The sequence below is a fragment of the Triturus cristatus genome, chromosome 5_1, assembly GCF_964204655.1.
Source record: "Triturus cristatus chromosome 5_1, aTriCri1.1, whole genome shotgun sequence".
Classification (NCBI taxonomy): domain Eukaryota; kingdom Metazoa; phylum Chordata; class Amphibia; order Caudata; family Salamandridae; genus Triturus; species Triturus cristatus.
Window position 1 is genome coordinate 450,158,722 of NC_140587.1, and position 27,744 is coordinate 450,186,465.

General features: G+C 44.2%; 2 protein-coding genes across 2 annotated transcripts in view; one reads left to right on the forward strand and one right to left on the reverse strand.

Annotated features, from left to right (window-relative positions):
• TMEM67 (transmembrane protein 67) overlaps positions 1–27,744 on the reverse strand; it is a 1,162,308-nt gene that overhangs the window by 870,593 nt on the left and 263,971 nt on the right. The window contains exons 7-9 of the mRNA XM_085605278.1: positions 16,229–16,291; positions 2,312–2,466; positions 2,089–2,197 (exon numbers count right to left, since the gene is read on the reverse strand). Coding sequence (XP_085461404.1) covers positions 2,089–2,197; positions 2,312–2,466; positions 16,229–16,291 — 327 coding nt within the window. The remainder of the gene's footprint in view (positions 1–2,088; positions 2,198–2,311; positions 2,467–16,228; positions 16,292–27,744) is intronic.
• The window catches only part of LOC146831047 (uncharacterized), a 498,359-nt gene that overhangs the window by 207,512 nt on the left and 263,103 nt on the right, over positions 1–27,744 (forward strand). The gene's annotated exons all lie outside the window — the stretch shown is intronic.

Consider the following 27,744-nt stretch of genomic DNA (forward strand, 5'->3'; position numbering starts at 1 on the left):
AAATCCACGTGTTGTGGGGGACTTGCGACCTTAGACATTATCTCGTATTATATGGCCTCACATCTGTTAGTTCTTAACGAATGGTGGTATGGCGACAGGTCAGACCCAGCATATGCCTTGGAGCGCCGGTTGATGGGAGACCACTCACTACACACGCTTCTCTATTCCGCGCCTCTGCGGCGTTCCTTGCCGAACGTCACACAGTTAGTGTTTCAGGTCTGGAGACAGGCGTTGCGGAGGGTGGGCTGGTGGAATCGCCTGACGGGCGAGACGCCGCTTTGGCAAAATGGGCGCCTGCCGCAGCTGGCGGCTTTGCCGGGCTTTCATGACTGGGATGTGATTGGGATCTCTACTCTGGGTGATGTCATGAGGGGACCCATCCTGAAGTCGTTTCAGGACCTGCAAAACGAGTTTCATATGCCGCGTACACAATTTTTTAAATACCTGCAGTTCCGGCATGCTCTGGCTCCTAGCTTGGTGGGTCTAGAGGAATTGGCTGACTTCAGTCCGGTGGAGGCGAAAATTTTCATGGGGGATCTTCGGGACCATAAGATATCGAGGATCTACCAGTCTCTGGTAACGCACTGCTCCCCATCATTACAATGTCTCCGTGTGGCATGGGAGGAGGATGTGGGCACGCTTGAGGAGGAGGATTGGGTGGAGGCTTTGGCTTCCCCACGTGGAGCGGCCATTGCGGTGAGCCTTCGTCTAATTCAATTTAAATACCTGCATATGGTGTACTTTACTAGGGTCAGACTGTACAGGGCGGGTCTGGTGGCGCCCCCGAATTGCCTTCGCTGCTTGCATGATGAGGGGACTCTACTACATACCATATGGAATTGTACTGCGTTGTCTAGGTTCTGGCGGGGTGTGCTGGCGTGCCTCTCGGAGGTCCTGGGCTGGGATCTCCCTCGATCTTCTAAATTAGTACTCCTGCACATTATGGATGATATAGGGGGCAATGTTTACAAGCGCCATTTGATGCTCCTGGGTTTTACCATTGCGAAACGTGACATTGCAAGGGCTTGGAAGGTGACGGCCGCATCCTCCGTTTCAGTGTGGAAAGCAGGATTGGATTTCTGTATGGGCCTGGAGGCCCACATTTTTCTAGCACAAGGTTGCCCGCGCAAGCACTATAAAATCTGGAAGCGCTGGGCGGACTACAGGGGATTGGATTTAGAACCCATTCCAGAATAGGATCTGTATGGCTTGCGGTGTTTTCTTCGTTAGTCTGGGGGCGGCATGTACCACACGCGCGTTGGTGACATGGTGTAGATTGGGCATGTCTCATGGCGAAAGTAGAGCTGCAGTTTGGACCATACCTGCTGATTGGTTGTTGGGCTGGTGGTGCGATGGGGTGTGGGGTGGTGGGGGGGGGGCCTGGGGGGGGGGGGGGGGGTTTGTTCAATTGGGCCGTATTTTATAAGCATGGCCTTCTTCTTTTGTTATTATATGGAAAAACGGTCAATGTCAAGATGTGATTCATTGATGCTACAGATGTCTCTGGGGTACAGAGCTCCGCTGATTGTACGTTTGACTAATACAATTTGTTCACAAAAAAAAAAAAAAAAGAGTAAACAAAACGTTTGAAAAAACTGTCAAAAAAGGGCTGAGGGTAGCCCAACCGAATAAGCACTATCTGACGCAGAAAAGAAAGAACTGACATCAGCACACCAAGGTGGAGCCTATACAAGTACTGCGCACTTCACTTCCAGTGTAGACAAGGCAGATGCGGAGCTGAACAATGCTTCCTACTGGCACGCAGGGGTACTGCTCAAAAAAGGACTGGACCCAGTCTGACGCCTTGGGATTATTCTAATGTAGGGAATCTGCGGCTACAAGTCGCTATCAGATACACACGGTTTGAAAGAAGTCCCGTAGATTCAACAGTGCTACATTATAATGTTTAAAAATGTAGCTTTACAAGGAAAATAGCTTTGGTTGATTAATTGTATTACTTTGTTTACTGCATTGTTTTCTAATTGACAAGTACATGTGAACATTTCTCACAAAAGAATACCAGCCATATCCATTTATGATTTAATTGCAGTTATGTTTCACCCCATCAGAGATGACACAAGAGCTTACCTGATCAGAACCTTTAAGATTGAAGCTTACAGGAAACTGAGACGTAGTAAGTATCCGAGCGGCTAGGCCTGGGTGTTCACCATAAAATAGCCATGGAAGATTTGTTCGCCTGCAAATAATAAGCATGCCTACTGACACACAATTTAGCTAACATTTTATTTCACAAGTAAATGTAAGAAACTGAGAGGTGTAAGATACAACAAACAGAGGTTGCAAGACTTACCAAAATGAAATGGAATGCACAGATCCCAGACCTGCAGTTTTTCTGACAATGTCCTGAAACAGCCCACACGCATCAGAGTTGGTAGATCCTACGGAATGCATGTTCATCACACACATGTTGCCAAGAGCCTGGCAAGCTGTAAGATTTGAGTACAGCTGCAAGAAAAGCACAAAATAAATTAACAGTTAACAATCACGCCAACCATAACAATCGTTTGAAGAATATGGCCTTTTCAATATGCATTATTTACCGAATTAGCAGTATTATTTTAATGCAACACAGATTTGAAGCAAACAATAAGAAACTCAGCATTCATGTCATTTACATGTGCCTACTGAAAGTGAACCCTGATGGTGAAATGAAGCGGTCAACTGAATTGTTTCAGTACATTCTTCCACTTTGGACAGAACGTGTGCCAGATAGGTTTGGAACATGACTTTGTTTACTTCCCTGTAGTATACTGTAGGAAAGTGCCCTTTTTTAAGTTCCGCCTCCAAAGCGCTTGCACTGTGCTTGTGAATTCTATTGTATTTAATATATCTTAAAAGGTGATTACATCCCACCCCCTTACTTTTCATTTGCAGCTGTGCTTGCTACTTACCTTTCCTCTGTCTGTTTCCATTGGCTGTAGCATACTATTTCCTGTTTGTTCCTCTGGTGTATCTCTTATCAGTGTCTCAAGGCCCAAGTACTGTTTTCATCTGATTTTGTGGCACTTTTTTTTCAGGTTCCTTCTTATTTCACTGTTGTATCATTCTTTTGTCAGTTTTGCTCCTCACACTATTTCATTTCTTCATCATCTAATGTTTCATTTTCTTTATATGCATAACCTCTCAGCATTAAAACGTGCGTCTCAGAATTAAAATACACTAACTCTCGGGGCTGAAGTTAATTTGGTGAACTTATGTACAAGGATCTCTCACTGCTGACTGACATGGGGACATAAGCGAAAACATTTTTCAGTGCGCAGACTTATTGTACACATGCACAACTGAACAAATAGGGCATCAGAATATGGGGATCTACAACCGACAGAACACTTTGTCCAGCTGAGTTTGCCTACTGCAGAGCCTAGGACAATACATTCTCTTCCCCGGTTCATTCCGAATCCTGCCCCTCGCTTCATAGGAAAACACTCTGAGAACAATGACTTTCCTCAGTCCTGAGAAGATAAGACAGTTCTCTCAAACGCCTAGCTTTGTCTAGTATTTATAAGTGTCAGTGTGTTTGGGACTCAACTGGGAACAGGATAATTTGCGACACATGCTAGATTGAGTCAGCCTGTGTATATAACAGAGGAGAACACAGGCGCTCTGCAGCCAATCCATGCACAGCCTGGGCTCTCTTCATATTGTGATTTCTGTTGTGCACACTACATTTTCACTGGCAATAGAACAACTGAAAGTTTGCATTATCCCTTATAGCAAAACGTTTCATACAAGGAAGATGGTGGTTTTTATAGGTTCATATGTGACATCTGTAAATATTTTATTTGTGCAAAGTTTTGGCAATCCTACACAAGGATTTGTGTGCACCTGTGTAGGAAGCTGGGTTTCTGTTGCAGTAACCCCCCCTTTTTTTGCCAGATTTCTGATGCACTTTGACTTGATGTGTCCTGGGTCCCTGCCAATCAGGTTCCCAGGGCCTGTGTTCTTTACCAAAACGGTACCTTAGTACCTCCAATTGGCACCTCTCTGGCCACATTTAAGTCCCTTGTAAAAGGTACCATGGGTACCAAGGGCACTGTGACCAGGGAAGACCTCTAAGGGCTGCAGCCCATATAGTGCCAACCTTAGGGGTCCTGTACCTTAACACACACACTGCCATTGCAGGCTGCGTGTTTTGCTGCAGAGAAAAATGAAGAGTCGACATGGCACACATTCCTGTGTGCCATGCCTGCAACCCACTGCCTATGGTATAGGTGAGACACCCCTCTAGCTGGGTGCACTATACCACTGGTGAGGGTACGGTTGTATGAGCACTGTACCCCTACAGTGTCTAAGTCGACTCTTAGACATTGAAGAGCAGTAAAGCCATAAAGAGTATATGTTCTGGGAGTTAGTCATTACAAACTCCACAGCACCATAATGGCTTTACTGAACTCTGGGAAGTCTGGTATCAAACTTCTCAGCATAATATATCCACACTGATGCCAGTTAGGGATTTATTACACCATGCATTTAGAGGCCACCTCTAGACAAGTTTCTAGACCCCTTTGGGTGGGAGCCTTCGCTCCCTGAGCCCAGAAACAAAGCCTTTCCTGGGCAGAGGTGTTCACGCCTTCTTTCAGGTCAGGAAGAGCCATCTGTGGCAGGGGAGCTTCAAAGACATTGCTGCCTTTGTTACACGACCCCCAGCTTCTCCTGCTATCAGGAGCAGGCCCCCCTTCCTGTCTCAACCTCTTTTCGGCGGGAAGACAGGCGGGAAAATTTAGAGCAGCCTAGAAGGTGTGCCCACCTCTGCCAACTCCACCCCTTAGGTGGGGGAGGCGAGGTAAAGCCCACTCTTCAGTGCCCGCCATCTTGCAGATGGCAGGCACTCTCCAATCAGGATTAAGGTTTGTGCCACCTACCCCACGTGGGGTGAGCTTACCAAGGGTGTAGTCTCCCTAAGGTCAGTAGCCCATTGGCTACTGACATCGAGACCAATAAAACGCCCCTTAAATACATTATTTAGGGGGCAGCCCTGAACCAAGAAGGCAGATTCCTGCAACCTACAAAGAAGAAGGACGAGAGAAGACGCTCAGCAGAGGAGACTGCAGAGAAGAACTGACTTGGCCCCAGCCCTACCGGCCCGTCTGCAGTTTCCAGAGATCCTGCGCCAAAAGTCGCCTTGTCGCCTGCTGTGGTGCACCTTGTGTGCTAAATCAGATCCCCCTTTGCACTGAACCTAAGTCCAGGAGCTTTGCTTTCACAATCTTGTGGCCTGCTTATGAGCAGCCACCAACCGGAGACCCCCTATCCCATATTGGATAACATTGGGTCTCAGCACTCTGCACCCGGCTGCCCTAATGCTGCTGAGGGTGCTTTGAGAGTGCATCCTCGACCCTGGGGAACCCTGGTTCTAACCCCAGCAACCCAACTCCCACAACCAAGTACTTACCTGTAAACCGATAACTTCATTTTCCTCCCATAGGATTGCATTGGCTGCTTTTTTTGGGAAATTGTTTTAAGTGTGGAGTTGGTTTGTATGGAACTCTAAGAAACTTCAAATATACAAAAACTGCTTTACTTACCTTTTTTCTAGGAAATGTCTCAGTGTGATATCTAGGCATATCACACTGAGTAGAAAAAGTCATCCATAAAGTAATCTGTAAAGTAATCAAAAGTAATGTAACAGTAATTTCACCTGTATTCAAAGTATTTACAAACCTGCAAGAAAGTCATTTTCATTCAGCTCGCTAGTATTGTTCAACCTGCCTTGAAAAGTACCATTTACACTTACCTGTACCAGGCTTGCTTGGTTCTAGAAAATAAACATAACTAAATACTATTTTTATACAAACAAACTGGTCTGAATTCAGTTTGTGAGTGTGTGACATCATTTCTTGCCTGAGTGTGTACAATTAATGCTTAGCACTACCCTTTAATAAAGCCTTACTGCTCGCGCACACTACCACAAATAGAGAGTAAGGTATTCTCTACTTTTACCTCTGCCTACCTTTGGGGTTCTACTGGACTCTGTGCACACTAAACCTTACTTTGGTATAGTATATACAGTCCCAGCTTCCTACAACATGCACTTTTGTAAATTATGTTTTGTTCTATTGAAATATTGAAATAATTTATCTGCCTACACATAAAAATGTGGACACTGATGTAATACTCATAGTTTTCCAGACCTGAGGAGTAAAATGTAACAGCTGCAAGCTGTTCCTTCCCGCTAATCAGATAATTTTCTTTCTTGGCTGAAGGCACATCGAGTTGGGGTCTGATCTCCCCTAAAAATCTAAATGATGCCTTTTGTCGGCTGTGTGTTGCTGTTTGCTTTTTTCTGGGAAACAAGTGCAATATAGTGCTGCCAAACTCCACAGGCTCCTTCCCACCAGACAGTCACCATGACAATAACCAACTCGGCTTAGAAGGTGCTACATCTCCCAGACGGACGATCGTCATCCTGGATTATCACTACCAGGTCCGAGGCAAGGTCTTCCCACCTACTGCTAACATAGCATACATGGTAAGAGACTTCTAGTTCATAGTTCGTTATTTGGGAATATTAGGAGTGTTGCTAATTGGGCAGTGTGTGCTCTTTATCTGACATCAGAAGGGTGTCAGTGAGATGAGATGTTGCTAAATACAAAGTAGTGTTTTCAGTTAAGCACGTGCAAAAACTGGAAGTGTGAACCAGTGATGTTAGCAGTGCTGGCAAAGCTACTAATTGGCATGGCATACTGTGAGGCAATCTGCAGCTGCAACTGTTCTTCTGTTTACGTTGTCTCACACAAACACAGCACCTTTCCCATAGACAACAGAGTCAGACGTTGCACCATTAAGACATTTGCTTGTAACTGCCACACTCACTATGACCTCGATACAGTTACACTCACTTGAACACTCGATACAGTTAAAGGACCAGTTCTGTCTTGTGTTGCTTGTGCTCATCGTCATCACCTGATAATAGGTCCCTTCCCTTCCCCTCCATTCTCCTTTACCCTCCCCTTGCCTTCCCTGCTCCACTCCTCTCCCCCTTTCTGCTATTACTCCCCACTCTTCCACTTCTTTGTTTGTTGTGAACTTTTCTGTGCCAGGGTCCGACTTCCCTCTCCTCCCATCCCATCCCCTTCACTCCGCACCCCCCTGCCAAAAGATCTTGCATTGGGGCACACAGATTTTCTTTTGGGGTCAGTTTTATATAGTGCCAGCCTCACCCGAAGGTACAGGAGCACTTTATATTACACACCATCTTTCCAAATCTACTTATAATTTGCCTAAACAAATTCACTGACACCGTTGCACAGAACCCCTACACCTCCAAAATTGCATCTGCATTCAAACCTCCTTTTCACAATTTTATTTTTGGGTCAGTTTTATATAGCGCCAACATCACCCAAAGGTACAGAAGCGCTTTATATTACCTCCAGTAACTTCATACAAGCACACAGGTAACTAATTGCCTCCGCATTTAAACCTGCTTTTCACAAAATTTTAGGGTCAGTTTTATATAGCGCCACCATCACCGAAGGTACAGGAGTGCTTTATATTACCACCAGTTACTGCACAGTATATTGCCTTTCTCAAAAAACAAGTCATAACACTTTTACGGAGTTCCATTAACTTATATTGCACAACTGTTCACCAAGCTAAAAGTTACACAAACAAAAGTATTATTAATCACATAGGAAAACCTATTGCATTTGCCAATGCTTGTTGACATGGGCAACCCCACGTTTTGCCTGATTTGATGCAATCTTGACTGAAGTGCACTGGGTTCCTGCTATCTAGGTCGCCAAGTGCAAGTGCTCTTTCCCTAAAACAAATTAACTATACAGTTGTTCCCCAATTGGCAAGACCTTTAGCCCCTCCTGTACTGATGCCAGTAGTGGATTTATTAAAACATGCACCAGAGGTCACCTCAGAGGTGGCCCCTAAAAACGTACGAGCCTCTTAGTGTGGCAGTTGACTGGTATCGTCCAGCCTGCCACCACAGACATGTTTCTGACTTCCTGTAGGTGAAAGCCCCGCTCTCTGAGGCCAGGAACACTGCCTGTTCACACCTCCTCCAGCACGATGGATAATGAACCTGCATACCAAGGACAGGGACTTCAAAGCCCCTGCCACCTTTGATATGCGACCCAGGCTTCCCTCAGACCTGGGAGGTGACACCCCCTGCCCTGGGCCTATTTCGCACCAGGAGAGGTGGAAAATTAGCTATTCTAGGAGGCGTGGCACACTACCAGGTCAGTCACACTCCTAAGGTGGGCTGCATAATGTGCCCCAAAAAAGAAGAAGGGTTTCACCATTTAGATTTTGGTAGAATTAGGAATTCTGGGATAGGGTTAGGCCCACTCCCCACAGGAAGTTATCATTTAGGGGTGTAGTGACCCAAAGGGTAAGCTGCCCATTGGCTACTACCCTTCACTCCCCTCATCACCCCTAAATTGAGTACTTGGGTGGCCCCCAGACACCAAGAACTTAGATTCTACTTGCCGATAGAAAGAAGGGGACAAAGAAGAGGCGAAGAAGCAAGAACTGCAGACTGCTGGTGGACTTTGGCACCAAACCTTGCCTGCCTACCTGCTCCTGTCCCGACAAGTGCAACAACCCGACTCGTCCTGCAGCTGTGCATCCTCCAAAACCCTCTGAGGGCCCCCAGCACTTCGCCAAGCCGTCAGCATCTCCCTTGGATTGAAAGAGCTACTTCCCTGCAGGTTGCATGCACCGACAGCAACGCTCCCGGTTCAAAGTTCCTCTGTTCACTGAGTCCACAAATGCAGAAGCCACCCAGGAAGTCAGAGTTCAGATTCGTCTCCCCACCAAGTATGAAGATACCAGGACCAACTGGAGCTGCCCTGCACCAATACAATTGTTTGAGTTTAATCCAGACTCCAATGCCGTAAAGTCTGAGCAGCCGACGAGGGATGTCCCAGCTGTTATGTTTAGTCCCCCTTTGCAGGCATAACCAAGACCAGTGGGTCAATCAATCAATCAATCAATCAATCAGGGGGTTTATAAAGCGCGCTACTCAACCGCGAGGGCCTCAAGGCGTTTGGGGGGGCTCATGTGCTCGTGGCATGGTGTTCCGAGGACGAGTCTGGCTGCGGCTTTCTGGATGGTTTGGAGTTTGTGTAAAAGAGTTCTGTTGATTCCGGCATATAGGGTGTTGCCGTAGTCCAGTCTTCTGGTTATGAGCGCATGGGTGACGGTCCTTCTGCAATCGGGGGGGGGGGGGGGGGGGGGGGGGGGGGAGGTTCCATTTGAAGGTCTTGCAGAAGTTGCGCAGGCAGTTAAAACTGGTGGAAGCGACGGCGTTGATCTGGCGGTTCATGGAGAGGTTTCGTGCGTGGTCTCTAGGGGTGGGTGGCTTCCCGAGGGCGTAGGGCCACCAGGTGTTGTCCCAGGCGGTGGTGCAGGGGCCAAGGATGAGGATCTCGGTTTTCTCAGAGTTGAGCTTGTTTGAGTTGGGTGCCTTGGATGAACGAGCACCAGCAGATCTAAACCCTCTGCACTTGAGCTCCTCAGTCTGGGTGCACGACAGCTGCTGGCACTGCCCTGCTCCTAGGACACCCACAAACTAAGCCCCCCTTTTGGAGCTCCCAGACTTGTCTCTAAGTCCCCCTCTGCAGCCTTTTTCTAGGTGTCCCCCTCTTTGCCTAAGGTGTAGAGCACAAGGCTACCAACCCGTCCAGCCTCTCTGCACCCAGACACTCCAGGGTGGGTAAACTTGAACTGCTGCTGGTACTTTGAACCTTGGCCTCCTAGCACCTTAAATCCTTAAGGGGATCCCCGAGAATTGTTGGCAAACATCCGAATGCAGTATATGCCTTTTTCTCCATAGGAAAGCATTACCGTGCAAAGACGCATTTGAGTGAACATTTTTTACTTACCTGCAAAAGCTGATAAACTGAAAAGTACGTACACTATAACGAAGTTTAAGGTGTTTACAAGAGAGCCTTTGGGATTATTTACTGTCCCTGTAAGCCAATAAGGGTCGCATGAACTTTCTACATAGTGTACCGCGTTTTGGTATATACATAAAAAGTCAGCTCCCTACATATACATAAATATAATATACATAAATTGTGTTATTTTGGCGTATTTACTGCTGTTTATTGGTAAAGCCCCCACGTAGGTTTCAGTTTGCAAGCTGGATGTTTTGGAGGAAATGTGACTAATATAACATAATCAGTAAATATTACGTCATGTTTTATGGCCATGAAAAGGAAAATGTTGATCAGAGAAGGGATATATTGATTCCTTTCTGTCTGGTAATATAAACGGGAAGGTTTCCACTGGCACTTATATAATACTCATCAGGTGTGAGCAGGTCACATCGAGTTACTGGTAACCAGACAATCTTCCTTTGGTGATGGGCTTGGATGATGTCATCGGTGATGTCATAAGTAATGTCATTTGAGATGTCATTAGTACTGTCAAATGATGCCATAGAACATGTCATAGGTGATGTAGTATGTGAGGTCATAAGCAGTGGATGGAGGGGGTGCAAGTTATAGTTCTTCCAACTATAACTGGAGAATTTGTTTTTTTCTTTAGTTTAAAACATTGTTGTCACTGACATACACCTAACTTTACACCTTTGGTTTTTTTCAGTCATTTATTTTAAAGTTGTTTTTTTAAAAACTAATATAGATCATTTTATCACAAGTAACTACTACCTTTGTTTTTTTCAGTGAATTTCTACAATTTTTTTAAAAACATAAAGTAATGTAGTAATACCATACGTAAAGCCAACTCCCCAAAGCACATGGCCTTAGGAACTCATGTTTTTTTAAAGGGGAAGGGACCCTATCCCCCAGGGCTGATTTATTTTAGTTAAAGGGGAGGGGGGCTGTGTGGACACCCTCCCTAAGCCTTCTTAGACCATGGGGACCCCAACCATTAGGGCCATTTTAATAAAAGGGGAGGGGAGCCGCATGGCCCTCCTCTTCGAGCGTTGTTAGGCCCTTGATACACCATCCCCCAGGACCGTTTCTTTTAATTGAAGGTGGAAGGAGCCCGCGCGGCCCTCCTCTAACCTTTTCTGGCCCCAGGGACCCAATCCCCCTGGGCCCGCACTGTCAAAGATAGGTGCCATGGTGTCCACCCAGGGTACCCACCCGATACTTGTTGGAGGGTGCAGGGGGAGCCCTAAGGCCCCCACTTTCCCAACCGGCATCTTGCATGCAGAGGGAGCTGGCATTGCTCCTGCCCTGAGGGAGCAGCCACTAATGCTGCTCCGTCCAAAGCAGAAGAAATATTTTGATCTATTACTCTGTCCGCGTCAGTGTGGGTAGGTAAACAGATCAACACTCTGCTCCAAGCTGGCTGGAAGCACACACTATATTTGCTCCCACCTGGCGGGAGTTTTGAAAATGCTCCTCCAAGCAGGAGCAAACATAGGTTTCCCCGACCAGGAAGGGAAACAGCTATGTCCCTTGGGTGGGCTCCTCGAAACACAGCAGTTAGGAAGGGGTCCTTGAGGCCATTAATTGCTCAAGGAGGGGTGCCGCGCGACTCTCCCTCCCTATTTTTAGAAATGTTAGCCCCAGGCCGGGCTCCCTGCACCTCTGATGGCATGGGGAGGAGGGCCGCGTGGTCCCCATTTCGTTCAATGTTGAAATAGGCTACGGGGAGGGGGCCGCCCAGGGTCTCTGGAGGCTCGGGGAAGTGGGGCGTGTAGGCCCACTTCCTTTATATGCAAATTTCGGCCCCAGGGGGTCAGCGCCCCTTGGCCTTTAATGGCTCGGAAGGGGACCATGCAGTCCAATTCCCCTTACTGAATATGGCCCCAGGGGTGGGCTCCCTGTGGCCTAAACTTAATGGATGTGTTCTGGCCACCCTTTTTATTTCCCAAATCCAAAGGGAGTCCGGTGGGATTGCAGTAATGTTTGGCAGTTGTTTTAAGGGTTTTGGCCTGGAGGTGGGGGGTGTCCTTCTGGCTCCACCCCATGTGGCCTAGGTAGTCAGGTTATCCCTAGACTGCCCCCTTATGTTACTTTTAATATTTGACTTCAGGACAGGGGACTAAGGGCCACATGCATCAATCATTTTACCTGTCGCAAATGGGCCGATTCGCAGAATCGGCCGGTTTACGACCAGTAAAATGCCTTTTCAGATGCAACAAAGGCATCGCATTTGCAAAATAGGTAATCGCAATTAATTGTGATTACCTAAATTGCGAATGCTTTTAGGGAATCGCAAATTACGACTCCCTATTTGGGTAGCAACAAGCCTTTCCTAAATGCGACTTTGCATTTAAAAAACGCTAATTACCATCAAATGAATGTTGATAGTAATTTGCAAAAACGTTGAAACATTTACAAAAGTGCATTTTTCAAAGTGCCATGTGGAGCACACACATGCTCTTAGGGCATATGTGTGCGCCACATGTGCACACAAGCTAATTTTGGGGGTGCCTCAGGGTGGCCTTTTGGCCCCTTAGCACCCATGAAATTGCATGCGCAATTCGCGATTACCTATTTGGTAATTGCAAATTTCAAATGGTTTCCCATTCATTCCTATGGGCCTCTAGGTCCGTAGGAATGAATGGAAAGGCCTTCCCTAATAGCGAATCAACAGGGAATGTGTAGGAATCGCAATGTAATTAGCAATTACTACATGCATAAGGAATTGAGAGTCCTTAATAGCAATTCCTTAAAAATCGCCTTTAAGGAATCTCAATTCCTTACTTTGATGCATGTTCCCCTAAATCCCCAAGTCCTGCAATGACTGCCAGCAGCATTTTTGTGATGTTGCAGGCAGGCAATCGGAACGCTCGGTCCCGCAGGAGCGAGATGGCCCAGGGGAATAAAGCTCCCTGGGCCAATCAGAATGCTCCATTTTTAAACTGCCACTCCTGCAAGAGTCTCTTAAGCCTCCAACCATCAAGATATACAATTATTTTTTAACCTTAATATCTCAATATCTTCTGCACGGTTTTACACCAAATCACAAAAAGCACAATCTGCTAACCAAGATCTACCTTCCTGACAAATTTAGTGCAATTCTGTTCAGCAGTTTTTGCTGTAGCCTTGTCTTAAGAAGTCAATGGAAAATGCATTTGTAGTTCGGCGCAATTGTGTACTCTATGTGGTACATTTTTTATTCACCACTGAGTCGGCTAAACAGTACCACACAACAGTGAATATATTTGTCATCATTAGCAAAAGGCTGGTGGTAACTGTGAGGAACAAAAGAACAAAAGCATGCTGTAGATGAGTTACCGCAGTTTATCAATTGATCACTCATGTTCCCCACTGAATGCTAAACGGAGGTAAAGCCCAGTGCCAAAGATAATCCTTCTCCTTCCTTTTAGCTCTCAAAGGTATGCTCAAATACAAATGATCCAGAGCGGTTAAAAATACAAGTAAAGGTGTGACATGCAGTACGGGTGAGAGAACTGAGTTGGAGAGGAGTTGGCCTAACGGCTAGGGCGCTCGACCTCGGACCTGGGGAACTGGGTTCGAGTCTCGGTACCGACGCTGAACATCCTGTGATTCTGGGCAAATCACTTCATCTCCCCGTGCCTAACAAAGAATGAATGTGTTTCCTCATGTAACGTAACTGGTGCTATGTAAAGCGCTCTGATACCTGATTGGATTCGGGTCAAGTTTGCGCTATATAAAACTCTGCAAAAAAAAAACTGTAGTTTAAACTGTGACTGAACATACTTCTGCAAATCAACTTGAGATCACTGGGATGAGTTGACAAATGTTAATCTTTCAGTAACACCAGTCAATTAATTCTGACAAAACACAATTTGATTTACATGCACAGGTCTAGTAAATAATTATATGATCCAGTTAATCTCTGAAAGGTGTGTTCCTCTGAACCCCGAGAGTCGTTCTTATGATCTTTTGGTGCTTTGTTGTTTGAGTTGCACAGGTAAAACTGCAGACTTTAAATGGGATTTTAATATACACGGAGAATTATTTCAGCAAATATATTGGTCATTGCCCATTTGTATAGTTGGAAATGCATATGAGTTTTGAATCTGAAGATTCTATAAAAAAAAACAATGTATGCTCTGAAGAAGGTGGTTTGAAAGCCTCCTAATCCACCAAAACACATCGACAAATACAAAGGTTAAAATAATTTATGTATTTAACACCATATGATCTGGGATAAAAAGAGTCAGACACATATGACTATATGTTTTTTTATGGAATAGTCAGTGTTGTTTATGTCTTGTAATTTATGTGGAGATAATTTTTCATATGTGGGTGTTGAAAGTTTTAGTAAATAATTTAGTTTTGTATAATGTTGTATATTTGAGTTTTTTGGCACACCTTGCACATGGTCCATACATTCATTTACTGTTCATGCCTAGGGAAATTAGAAGTTCTTCCACTTCAGTTTTGGCTTTATGGACCACAACTGCAGGGAAAGAAACCTCCTCCTCCTTCTCCTCAGCTGGGGTCTCCACCCGTGTCTTGCTAGTATCCGAAGTCCAGGGACTCCTTAGTGGAGTGGAGAATGTGTCTTGATGCGGGTCGATCTCAGCCACGCCCAATAGAGCATTCAAATATTTTACTTTATTTTTAAACTTAGTTCAAAAAGCTCTGCCTAAGCATTCAGTCTAGCATTTCACAGAATGGTTTAAGAATATTGAGAACTTAACAATGGCCCACAATGACACATAAATGATTACATTTACACACTTATGTAAATATATTCTAGGGAACTCCCAGAATTTAAAAGATATAGAAACTAGGCAAAATAAACTAAAGTGGTATGCTCATGACCATTATCTTATGCAAGTTATGAAGTTCCATGATTAAAATCCCGGTCACCTGATTCCACTGTCTTTAACCTAACCATTAGACCACATCTTGGCCAAGACGTACAAAGACTTTATGCAAATGTAAAACTTGGGATTAGAACATGTCCAGGGATTGTGACTTAAAACAAATTCACATTCCATTGTAATAAGTGCCATTGCCAGTCACAAACATCTATGTAACATGCAATGTCAAAACTGCTACCCGTTGAGAAGTGGGGACATAAAGCCGCCAGCCAATTTTGTGACTCATAAGGGATCAGTATCTAATGTGTGCACATATGTCTGACACTGGCAAGCAATGGAATGTAACAGACTTGCGAAAGCAGCAGTGAGCATTAGAAGGAGTAGATATTGGTCCCAGAGCCTCTCTGCTATCCTGCCTCATGAATATCAATGAGGCGGGATTTCTGAAAATCCTTGTGAATGTCTTATTTGAGCTTTCTAACAATGGCACATACAACACAACATAACACAAAAAAATGAGTGTGTGCAAACAGCACTGAACTGCATGTTTGACAGTTGTACAGCTGGCCCCTTGTCCACTGTAATCAAACCTAATGAAATATGACAAAGGGCTACAAAAAGTACATGGGGCAATTTACAAGGTGGTATGCATTGGCTTGAAGTGTAATATGCATTTTGCAGACTGACCATTATCTTTTTTTTTTATTATTATTTTGCTGCAAAACCTTCTGAAGTGTACATCCATGGCTATGAAAGCTAGAATGGTGAACAGGATGGCACCGTCTTTTATTTTTATTGTTTAACAGTGGTATAGTAAGCTGAGATGGTTGATGGCTCGTCATGTTTTTCCAGCAACATCTCTCTGCATGATGTAGGTCCATACTTAGAATGGGCAAAATAAACCACAAATCCCATGAACACAAGGTAGAACCAAGTAATTTGCTTATTGATGACTATAACCAACAGTAACCGGTCCTAACAAAAACGTGCCTGTAGACTCGCTCTGCAGACCAAAGTGACAGAGGAAAAAGGAGCAAACTGAGCATGCAAACTACAGGCCATGAAACCCAGAAATTAAAGGAGATACAATCAGCTCTTCTATACAGGCCGCTTCTGAATTAGTACAGAAACATCTCTCAGATCTTCCATCTTCCTTTTTAGTAAAAAAGTCGTCAATTATGTCATGCGAGGGCAAGAGGGGGCCACAAAGTTAGGTTTTGCATTGCTAACCATAACTCTGTAACTTCACAGGTTTTTCGTTTTTGCATTACCCTAACTTCAATTTCCCGTTTTTATTTCAGGCTGTTACAGAGTTTAAAAAAAAACATTTAATATCTTACGATCAAAAGTAACCATAGTGTACCCTTGAGTTTTTTTATTTTTTAGTGATGCATTTGTATGTATCTATGCATGATGATGGGATACATTGTTCTTAATATTCATACCATGCATACCAGATTTGTTCTAGAATCCAAAAGTGTACTGTACAAAACAAACATATAAAGTACTTACCAAACAGGCTGCTGCCACCCCTTGTAAATGTTGCACAAACCATGCCGACGTCAGTGATATACCCTACAAGTACAAAATAAACTTTTTAATCCATGATGTTATTTGAAAGTTGTTAAATATGTGAAACTATGTTTGTATGGTATATTGAATTAAGGGGTCTCTTTGCAACTTTTAGGTCACAGGTTCAACTACAAGCATGGGCGATCCATCTTTTCATACTGCTTAAGTCGATAAAGTGAGCACTGCTGAGGTTGCATCACCAGCATTTGTGATGGAAGAAAACTAAAATGGGAAACATTATACATAACAAATTAAACATGTTATTTTAATCAACCGGGTAACTAATCAGGTCCTGATTCAGAGTATCTCCGAATCATTATTGCACTTCTTAAATAATGATCAGATGCGATAACACTTATCACGAGTTTTTGGTTAATGCACCAAAATCTGAATAGTACAGTAAATAACGTATACTTTTCCCCTGTTTAATTCCATCAGGTTTGACCGTCCGAAATGTAATAAAAGATGAGACATTTAACACAGCCTATCACCCAATTCGTAATTTCGACCCCTGAGCAAACTCAAGTACGAAAACACCGACACACCCATAATCGGTGCCTTTGTGTTTTCTAAACCCACTACTCAGCTGTTGTTAATATGTGGTGAGGCTTGTATTTAAACCAGTCAGAATGTGCGTTTTTGATCAGGTTATAGAAACATTTTCAATTATTTGCAATGTACTAAAAAGCACAACTGAACTGATCCAAGAATGTGTATGTTTTTGCTAACCATGGTACCAAAACGAGTTATTTTTTTTATTTGTATGCTTGTTGAATTGGGACGGTCACCAAAAAGGAATAGGTTTTAAGTCTCCAACCATGACTTTTGAAATTCAGGAATTATACTACCTTGTGCAAGCCAGCAAAGCTCAGTTTCAAATCCTATGTATACATACGGATATTTGAGATGAAGGAATGAGAATATTTGTGTACGGATGTGGATGAAGACTTATCCTCATTGATAATTTTTTTAGGATGACATTTTTTATGGATATTAAGTATTGGCTCACGTAAAGGAAAACAATATCAATTAGTTTTAGAACAGTTTCAAACAATGGTTTATGTGACTGTAGAACTCAAGTTAATGCGAAAAAGGGGGCGTCTGGAAATTGCTCCGAATGATAATCTGTGGACAGCTGATCAATTAACGAAATACATGCAATTAAATAAGTAGCTTCTTGAACACTTCTTGCATTTGGGCCAGAATTCAGATCGGGCTACATTTATTTCACTGTGATCTTGAATATATTGGTCATCGGTTTGCATTTAGTGTCAATATGCCCTGAGCATTAGTTATTTTTTTCTTTATGCACCCTGTACTTAATTGAAATGTGAACACTGAAGAACTGTCATTTGTAAATATAAACCGTCATTTGTAAATATATTAATATAAAAGGGTTAGAAAATTGTCTTCATAAAACCTTACAACGAACAGATACCGTAAAATCCTTGAATAGTTCTTTCTTGAGCACTTGCAAAATTCACCATTCTCTGACCCTATGCATTTAACAGCATGTCGAAATAACAAATGGTGACAGACATATATCCAGGGGAACCATGACTTAAAAAAATTGTGCATACCCAGTTCCCCTTTAGGAGTACTGTTTTTCCCTTTCTTTAATATTATACCTGCGTCGACATTATACTGACGTGCACAGGTTCATGTCAATATGGTGGACGCTAGATTGACCCCTCCAAATAGTCTCCCAGAACACACACAGTTCTGTTACTGTAAACCATTTTGTGCTATACTCTTTGCCCTATGCCCATGCTCTGTGCTAAGTTGCCCTATGGTATATTCTCCCATTTTGTTTTGTAACTGCTTACGTTCCCAGCTACTTGTAAAGAGCTCTGTTGGCCCATGGATAGATCTCGACTATACTAAATACTTTAAATAAAAAAATCTTGCAACTGACGCCCACAAATACTAAGAATTGCTTCAATTCCAACATAGAGTCAGTCACGTCGCCAATCACATTGTGGGAGGCAAGTCTTAGGAAGGTCATGATGGGGCCTTTAATGGGGTACAGCTCGAGGCTTAAGATAAACAAACAAGAGTGTCAGACTCGGCAAAGCGTCTTGCTTGATCTATTGTGCCTCAGTTATTAAAAGACTGGTTATTTTTTTAACTCCATCAATTCATTTTATATTGAGACTGGAAGTGATAGTAATAGAGAAGATTGTTTTATTGATATATTTATATGTTCTGGATGATGACGTCCATTTTTATTAATCTCCCAGGTATGAAAGTGACTCACAGATTGGTTTTAAACTGAATTAATTTACTTTATATTGAGATCGGAATGGAAAGCAATATGGTAGATTTTGACATGAACTGAATTTACCTATTTAATAATTTGGAAATGAATTGTCTTTGGAAGATTGTTATGGTTTTTATTAACAGGAACAATAAAGTGAGTATTGTATTGCAGTGACTACATCACGAGGGCACTGAAAGATGTACAGCTTTCATAAAAGCAACAACTAACAGAAGTGACCAGAAAGAAAAGTTGTCTATATGAATAAGCTGATACATGTGGTATGCAAGTCTACTGACTAGGCAAACATGATAACCCAATAGGCCTGTGCGTGTGCTACACAGCAGGACTTGTGAGCGGTTTGTCGATCGGCAAGCTGTTGCAAATGGCTTTCCTCGGTATTATGCAGACCTTTTTGCAAAGGGTGGAAGCCATCCTTATGTGGCTTTTGAATTGAATATTGTACTTAAAGAGCTCACTGTCACTTCTAAAGGAGCATCCTGGCGTTGAGCCGCAATGAATGTGGCTGCATTAGCTTAGTCAAACTTCGGGGGGGGGGAATGCATCCGAGCACAAGCACAAAGAATCGGAGATAACAAAGAGCCATGTCTTAAGTTGCTGTTTCAAGATCCTTTCTGATTCAATTAATCTCAACTCCCTAGGTAGCTGGTTCCAAGCCCTTGCACCCAAGAAGGTAAAGGGTTTGCCTCCTCAGGTTTTAAGTCTGTACATGGGGGGGGTTTGAGCAGGTTGGCTTGTGAGTACCTAAGAGGATGTGTCGTCGTGTAGTGGATGACTCTGAAATGTAATTATTTTGGCCCAAGTCCTCTAAATGCTCAGAAGATTAATCAAATAATTTTGAAAAGAACCCTTTTACGCACTGGCAGCCAATGTAGTACTTTCACGGCTGCTGATGCAGAGTACCAGTCTGGGCGCAGAGTGTTGCGTCACCTGGAGTTTCTGCATAGTTTGTTTTGAAGAACCTGCATACAGATTATTGCATACAGACTATTGCAATAGTCCAATCTAAATGTTATCAAAGCACAAGTTAGTTTTTCTAGCCAATAGTGAGAGGTAGTTAAATAATGTTTTCAGTGCTTTTATGAGGCTTTTGAGACTTATTTAGACAACTCCTCCATAATGGTTATCATAGCCAGAACACAAGCAATTGAACAAGCACTCTCTATTGAAAACACTGGGGTGGAAATTACTTCCCTTCTTTCTGATAAAACCCCCAAACTCAAAAGTCTTCCAGAAGAACTGTTAAGCACTTCTCATCCAAAGGTGCCCCTTACCTTTGTGCTATGCTCTTCTGAGCCTACAAGAATAGAATTCTATTTCCTGACCTGCAAGAGGCTACAATCACTTAAATGATGTTCAATGCTTTAGAAAAACAATGCAATACACAAATACCATGGGCACTGCTTCTGGGTGACACCGGTGCTCACCATTGGGCAAGAGCAAGGCACAGACCAAGTGTCATCAGAGGGTCAGTTAGAACTTTGTAGAATGGAAGTTTTCGGAGGATGCAGGGCCAGGTTGCAGGACTTTTGTTAAGATATTTATTTTAACTTCAACAAAAGGTACCTCAGCAAAATGACGACCTCAGCAGCATGTCATATTACTACAGCAAACTCTTCCGTGGCAGCCCAAGGGGGGGGGGGGGGGTGATCAACCATGCATCAGAAGTATCAAGCCCACTGGCGTCCGGTAAATCCATGTAAAACTGTCATCATAGTGTGGGGGAAGATCACCCCCATCATCATCTCCGAGTGGTGGCAAACTCTGACTCCGAATCAGAGCCAAAAAAGTTGCTGCAGCTACAGACGGCTGCTTAGTGGTAGTTAAGGTGTTTTGTTTGAAACAGGCTGAAAGTGAACCGGGTGCACCAAAGTGGAGTCAGAGTGCAACCTCAGAGGTAGAGATGGATTCCGATCGACGTCAGACACCAGAGTCAGCAGCAGATCCCCCTCCAGCATTGGCAACATCTAGACCAGCACCATTGAAAGAGGGACCAGCACAGGCCTTAGAGCCAGATTATATGTCGGCACCATTGTCGGTGTGGAAAACAAGACGGGCTCCAGGTCAGGTCAAATGACACAGAGGACAGATTCACTGACAGAAACCTGGCTGTAAGCCCATATTAGAAGAATCCGTAAGAATGCCACGGATCAACAACATAGCCTTCCCTAAAGGCTTCGACCTTCTGTATCGGCATCATGGTGCAATGAACTTGGGGCGCATCGGTATCAACTAACGGATCTGCTCCTCGGGGATCAAGAGCGGGATTAAGTGGCACCTTGACACACGTCTGACTTCTCTACAGACAGCGAGTGGCGGAATGTGGTCAAGTCCTGGGACCGCGAACAAGACCTGTCGCACGAGTATCCTCCAAAGCAGGAAGAGTCCACACCCTCAACTTGGTGAGGGACTTACAAGAGGTCAGTGACTTCTTTTGATATTTAGTGATGTACAACTTCGCTGCAGAGTCCTTGCTCACCTCCAGGTGCATATTCATCCCATGACTTGGAGTCGTATCCAGAGATCAAACATTAAAGCGACACCTCATGCTAGTCCGTAACTGATATTGGTTTATGACAGTCATAGCATGGTGTGAACTCTATAGGTATAGATGGAGACATCATTTCCTTGCACACTGGAATACAATTTTAACTGATGAAAAAAGTTAAGGAGCTCAGGATCCGCATTCGAAGGCATGGAAAGAAAGAAACTGATATCAGCGTATAGGGGTGGTGCCTATATGGGGCTCTGCTGTGCCATTTCTATGATGAAACGAAGTCAATGCCAAGCGGCGTGCAAGGGCACTGCTCTGAAAAAAGTCTGGATCTAGTTTGTTGCCTGGGGAATATTCTGTAGGTGAGGAATATGCAGTTGGAATAATCCATCAGAAAAACTATTTGGGTACCTTGGGGTGTACATTTCAGATACCCAATCAATTTCATGGGAAAAGAACATTGCCCCCATTCGGACGCGCACTCAGGCTGAGATGGAGTCCTGGTCGCGTATGCCCCTCTCTATACTGGGCAGGTAAGCCATTTTTAAAATGGTATCTCTTCCTCGCCTCCTATACCAACTACAGAATCACCCTTTTCAGATAGCGCCCTCCTAGTTTCATCAGCTAAACTCCCGACACTTTTCCTGGCACGATCAAGCGGCTAGGGTGTCCCATTAGATGGGCTTTCAATATACCTATTGCGGGGGTATCGCGACCCCCAATATCCAATCATATCATGCCACCTCCCACCTTTTAATCTTAAACGACTGGTGGTACGGTATTAGCAATGATCCAGCATATCGGGTAGAGAGAAGGTTGATGGGGGATATGTTACCTCACTGGTTGCTCTATACGCAAAGGGAGCAACGCAGGCTACCGCCGGCCACTCGAGTTGTCTTTGGTGTGTGGACCGACTCGCTGCGTCGGGTGGGGAAGTTACGATGATTGACGAGAGAGACCCCTCTCTGGCAGAGTGGTCTCATGCGGCAGGTAACCGCGCTGGTAGGATTTAAGCAGTGTGACGCCATAGGAATTTTCTACTGTGGGAGACGTTATGCATGGTATCACGTTGAAATCGTTTCAAAACCTCCGACAGGAATACGACATACCACAAGCTCAATTTTACAAATATCTACAGCTGAGACATGCCTTATCCCAATATATTGCCCACCTAGACTCCCTTCCTGAATTCAACCCTATTGAGGCTAAAGTGTTTATGGGGGATTAGGGGGATCATAAAACCGCAAAGATTTACCAAACGCTAATGACAAACCTTTCCATGACATTAGATCCCCTTCGTGAGAAATGGCAGACGGACTTGGGCTCCCTGGACAGTGACGACTGGCGAGAAGCCCTGGAGTCCCCGAGATAAGCAGTAATTGCCTCCCGTGAGAGGCTTATTCAATTCAAGTATTTACACCGCACCTACTTCACTAGATACCGGCTGTGGAAGGCGGGATTGATAGACTCCCCCAGGTGCCTAAGATGCGATGACGAGGAGGGTACACTATTGCATACTGTTTGGAGTTGTGATTCACTGGGTCGCTTTTGGAGGGGGGGTTCTTCGTTGCCTATCTGAAGTGCTCGGTTGGGTTATACCGCATTCGCCTAGGCTTGTTCTACATATTATGGATGAAATTGGGTTTAACATCTATAAAAGACATTTACTGTTCTTGGGTCTCACCATGGCAAAGAGGGATATTGCAAAGACGTGGAAGGATCCGTTTCCACCCAAATTGGTGCCGGGAGGGCAGGTCCTGACTGGTGTATGGGGAACAACGCATTTTTAAAGCGCTAAGGTGCCCTCAGAAGCACTTTAAAATATGGAAACGATGGGCGGACTATGGGGGCATTGTATTGGAACCACCTCCGCCACACACTGCCAACATCGAAAATATCTAGTGTTGCAGCGCAGGGCAGTTTGGATGTACAGTTGGATATGATGTGGGTGGAAAGGCTGGAGGGACATGACTGGGATATTGTTTTGCAGTATATGACACAGTGTTGTGAGATGTTTAGGGCTGTGGTTCTCGGGCCCAAATGTTTTAATTTGTTCTTGTTTTACAGCAAGTATGTAAAAGTAATCTGCTCAATATTCAATATATGGATATTGGTATTCAATAACAATTTTGCAATGTCTGCAATTAATATATCTGTTGACTCAATAAAGTTTTGAAAGAAAAAAAAAAAGAAAAACTATGTGGGCAGTTCTCAGGTTTTGGGGTTAATTGATTCGATTCGGCTGACATTTTGGGTAGGGGTACGATGGCTGAGACAGTGTGCACACAGAAGCTGTAAGTACATCCTTCCAGATTCATACATCTTGGGGTGTTTGAAATGTTTATGATTAAAACAGTGCCATGGTGATGGGGGGCAATATATTTACGATTCCTTGTAACCTGATATTAAGCCCTTGTAGCCTCTCTTTCACTGTTGTTCATTCTTTCGCAAGATTACGGTTTCACAAAGCAGCTGTCTGTGGGGATGCAAAGTTCCTGCACTCTCCATGGCCAAATATTTAATTCTTCATATGTAGACAGTATAAGAATGATGGATATCCGTTCATATTAGAGCACCTCCTACTTGCTGATTATCAAAGAATGGATGTATGGTCCCCGATTAATTACATCCAGAGTACAGAACCAAGATGTGAGGCCTGAGTGACCAATCTCTGCTGCAATACTTCTACTGAGGGAGAGCTCGCCACCAATATCTTGAGCTCAAGGTGCTTACTGGCGACACCCCTCTCTGTCTTGGGATGCTCTTCTGGAGGGATTCTTATCTGCAGGGCGTCTCGGTGGGAATTTGATCGGTATAAGTGGATTGAAAGATGTGACTGCCAGCACTCATACAGTAATTTTCATAGCTGGAGCAGGACTTGTAAACTTCCTCTGTTTCAATTGTTAAGATGCCTGCAGCTGAGGCACACTCTCCCCCAACTGGTAGCTTTAAGTGATATTATGGATTTCAATCTGTTAGAGCAAAGCTTTCTATTAGCACCTCAAGTGATAATAAGGTGTCCAAAACTTCAATACCCAAGATACAATACAGGTGACAGGGAAGGCAAATGGTGGGACCCTTGTATGATGAGGATTGGTAAGATACTCTTATCTCAACAATAAACTCCTAGTATAGACTCATTTAACTGAAGTACCACCAAAGAACTTGCTAAACCAGGTAGCCACGGTGGATGATGGAAAGGGGCTTCTCCCCATTGTGGTTGCAATGTCATCAGGGATTGGGGTTTTCTTTCCATACGATGTGTCCAGGGTTGGCAAGTCCTGCTTAGTCCTGGGCTGACATTGCTATACAGACTAGATAACTTGAGGATTAACCATTATACAAAAGCCCTGGTACTCCAGGATCTACTGCTTTCATAAGGAGAGAAAAAGCCCAGCTCTGGAAAGCTACAGATGCTCTTACTTGAAATGGTGGCCAAGAGGTATTATCAGATGTATCTTCATCTAGAAGCCTATATATAAAATATGTGGCTTACCACAAACACATGAGAATGTCTGAGATCCTTGCAAAGGCCGCTTTAACTTGGAGTAGCAGAAAAGTTAGCGATCTCAGTAAGGCACTGATGAACACATTACTTACCTCTGGTAGCGATCTTTCTTGTGGATACTCTATCTAACGCAGAGTCCTCACCTTGTGAATGTTACCCCCCAGCGTCAGACTGGATATAGAAACTTTTAGAGAAGTTGTCCTGCACAGCGACAGGTGGCTTCGAGAGGCTCCAGTCAGATATTGTTCCACTACAGAAGTGACCAGCAGAGCTGCATGAAAAAGAGCCCCCATGGGGAACTGGCGTCAGCTGCTTTATAGTCTGTTCGCGCCTTCAGGCGCAGTGTCCATCAGCGTGTTGGCATGTCCAGTGTTCAGATTTCAGGATTGGGACCTTTTTAGATGGAAAAAGAGCCCAGTTCACAGAATGGGGAGGTGTGGGGGCCTGTAAGGAAGCTGTGGTTAGAGAAGAATATCTTCCAGAAAGATCATTACTGAAGGTAAGCAACTTGTTCATCTAGTGGATTTCTCTAAACGTAGATTCATTACCATGTGAACAGATACCCTAGCAGTACCTCCCAAGGTAGTGGGTCTGTGAACTGGCTCATACCAAAAAGACCTGCAGAACCAAGCAGGCAAAATGCCTCTCTCAAAGGCCCAGACTGTTGAGGCAGTAGCTCTTCGCAAACTTGTGCACCGATGGCTGAGTAGCTGCCAGAGAGATGTCCAGGCCAAGCACTCTGCATGCTAATGCAGCGGTATAAAGCTTTAGTCCTGGTGGAATTAACCTAAAAGCCTCCTGGAGGCTGCTTCTTCACCAGTGCATAGTAGAGCTTCATGCAGACAACAATCCATCGAGAGATGGTCTGTTTTCGCACTACCTTGCCCTTCTTTGTTCCGGAAAACCCTGCAAAGAGCAGATCATCCACCCAATGTTCCTTGGTAAAATTGATTTAAAAACTTAATAATCTTTTAGAGCCCAAAAGACGGAGTGTCTATTCCTCCTTAGAGAGATGAGGTGGAGCATAAAATTCCGGAAGGGTGACAGCCTGCCCAACAGGAAAAGGAATAATCCCTTTCAGCAAAAACGAAGCTCAGGTCTTCGAACCCAACTTATCTGGGAAGAAGATGGTATGCAGTGGATTCGCAGATAGAGCCAGAAGCTCACTCACATGGCTAGTCGAGGTTATGTTGATGAGGAATACGGTCTTCGCGGTTGGAAGCCTCAAAGGCCAACTGTGCAGCACCGCAGAAGAGGTGCACATCAAGAAAGTGAGGGCTTGGCTAAAATCCCACTGGGGCATCATAAACAGTTTTGATGGAAACAGATGTTGTAAACCTTTCAAAAATCTCATCACAACAGGTGATTTGAATAATGAAGGCTAGTCAGGCCACAGTACAAAAGCTGAAAAACTGATCAGTAAACCTTGACAGTGCCCAAAGCAAGACACTGCTGGGCTCGGGACAAAACAAAAAATAAAACTTCAGACAACTTTGCATTTAATGGGTCAATTTGTCAGGGCAAGCACAAACCCACAAATCTGTCCCAATGACTGGCATCAACTGATTTTGTGGAGAGACGCCTCGCTGCCAAGATAACATCAATGATCACAGGTGGCAGGTCAAAGGAGGTAAAACGTCGCCACTCAACCTCAGAGCATAAGAGATGCAAATTGTGCAGGACCAGGAACAGTACCCTACTGCTGTGATTGATCAAGCTGCCGCTTTGGCAGAATCTTCTGGTATTACACTCCTGGTCTTATCTGGTGCCACTAGGTTGAGCTCGGCCTGGTCATTCCTAATCTTCTTCAGAGCTAGAGGCAGAAGAAGCAGAGGAACGACGGCATAAAGGAGTCCCAACAACCACTCTAGATGGAAGGAGTCTCAGAGAGCTGCTTTGGAAAATCCCTCGTCAGGCAAGACATGCTGTAACAGAGGTTGTTCACAGATTGGCCTCAACCCCATTCCTTGTCACTTAAGACCGCGGACGCGGCTCACAGTTCTCTGCCTTGCCGTCCCCGATTTACAGCGGCCCACTGCAATAGGCCACCCTGATTTCGAGACCGCTTCACGACGCAAACTTCCCAATGCCTCCTGGTAACTTAATTAAGCAGTTACAGCCTTTTATTAGGTCGACTCTGACCCAGTATCTAACTGCACAGACCGCTGCCGCTCTGTCTGCATCCTTTACTCTCGTGCACTTGGCCTGGACTTCTACTCGGTCTTCGCCTGAAACAAACCTCCTCCAAGTCACTCTGACCTGGATCAAGGCAAAATATATACAGGCATAGTATTGTTAATGATGATGATCCTATATCCTTTGTAAGGATCGAAACACCGTTGACTTGTTGTACGCCATATACACCTACTTATTTAATACTTTTCGTGTGTAATGGTGTCTCCACTATAATTTGTTTGTCCTACCAAAATGTGTCTCATACAAAAATTTACTCTGCCTGAGTCTTTTTGTTTCATGTTGTACGTCCTTCCCACTAAGTTGGATACAGGCTTGTGTTACACTTTGTTTCTTGCTGAATTTTGTGTATATTTAAGCAACATTCTGGCACATGCATCAAGGTAAAATCCAGTCGGTAAAATACCGAATCGGTAAAATCAGCCGTTAGCGAGTGTCAAAAACCGAATCCCAATGCATCAACACTAATCGGGACAAAATAAAGAATCGCAAAATAATTACCCGGAAAAATAAAGAATTGCTAATAACCAACCCGCTAAAATAAATAATCGCTAAATACCGAACTCGCTATCACCGAAATCACTATTAGCTACCGGCAAGTGCCAATGGCTAATAACGAATCGCTACTCAATGCATCAAAAATCGCAAATACCGAAAATCCCAAAATCGCTATTTAGCATGAGCAGATTAAGGGGAATCAGAACCTGGAGGTAAAGTTACAAAAAAATAAAAAACTGCAGAAAAAAAAAAATACATGTGCCACAGATGGTACCAATCAGTAAGCACTTAAAATTGTCCCTGGAGACCCTGTTGACTTGCACAAAATGGCAGCCCTCTACGTGCTTGCAAGGAGGATGCCAATCAATGCAGCAGGACAGCGCAGGAGAAGGGTCCAGGAGAGAGTCTTCAGAGTGCGTATCACATTGCTAGGACAGAATGAGGATGAGGTGTACGACAAGTATCGACTGAATCGTGCCATGATC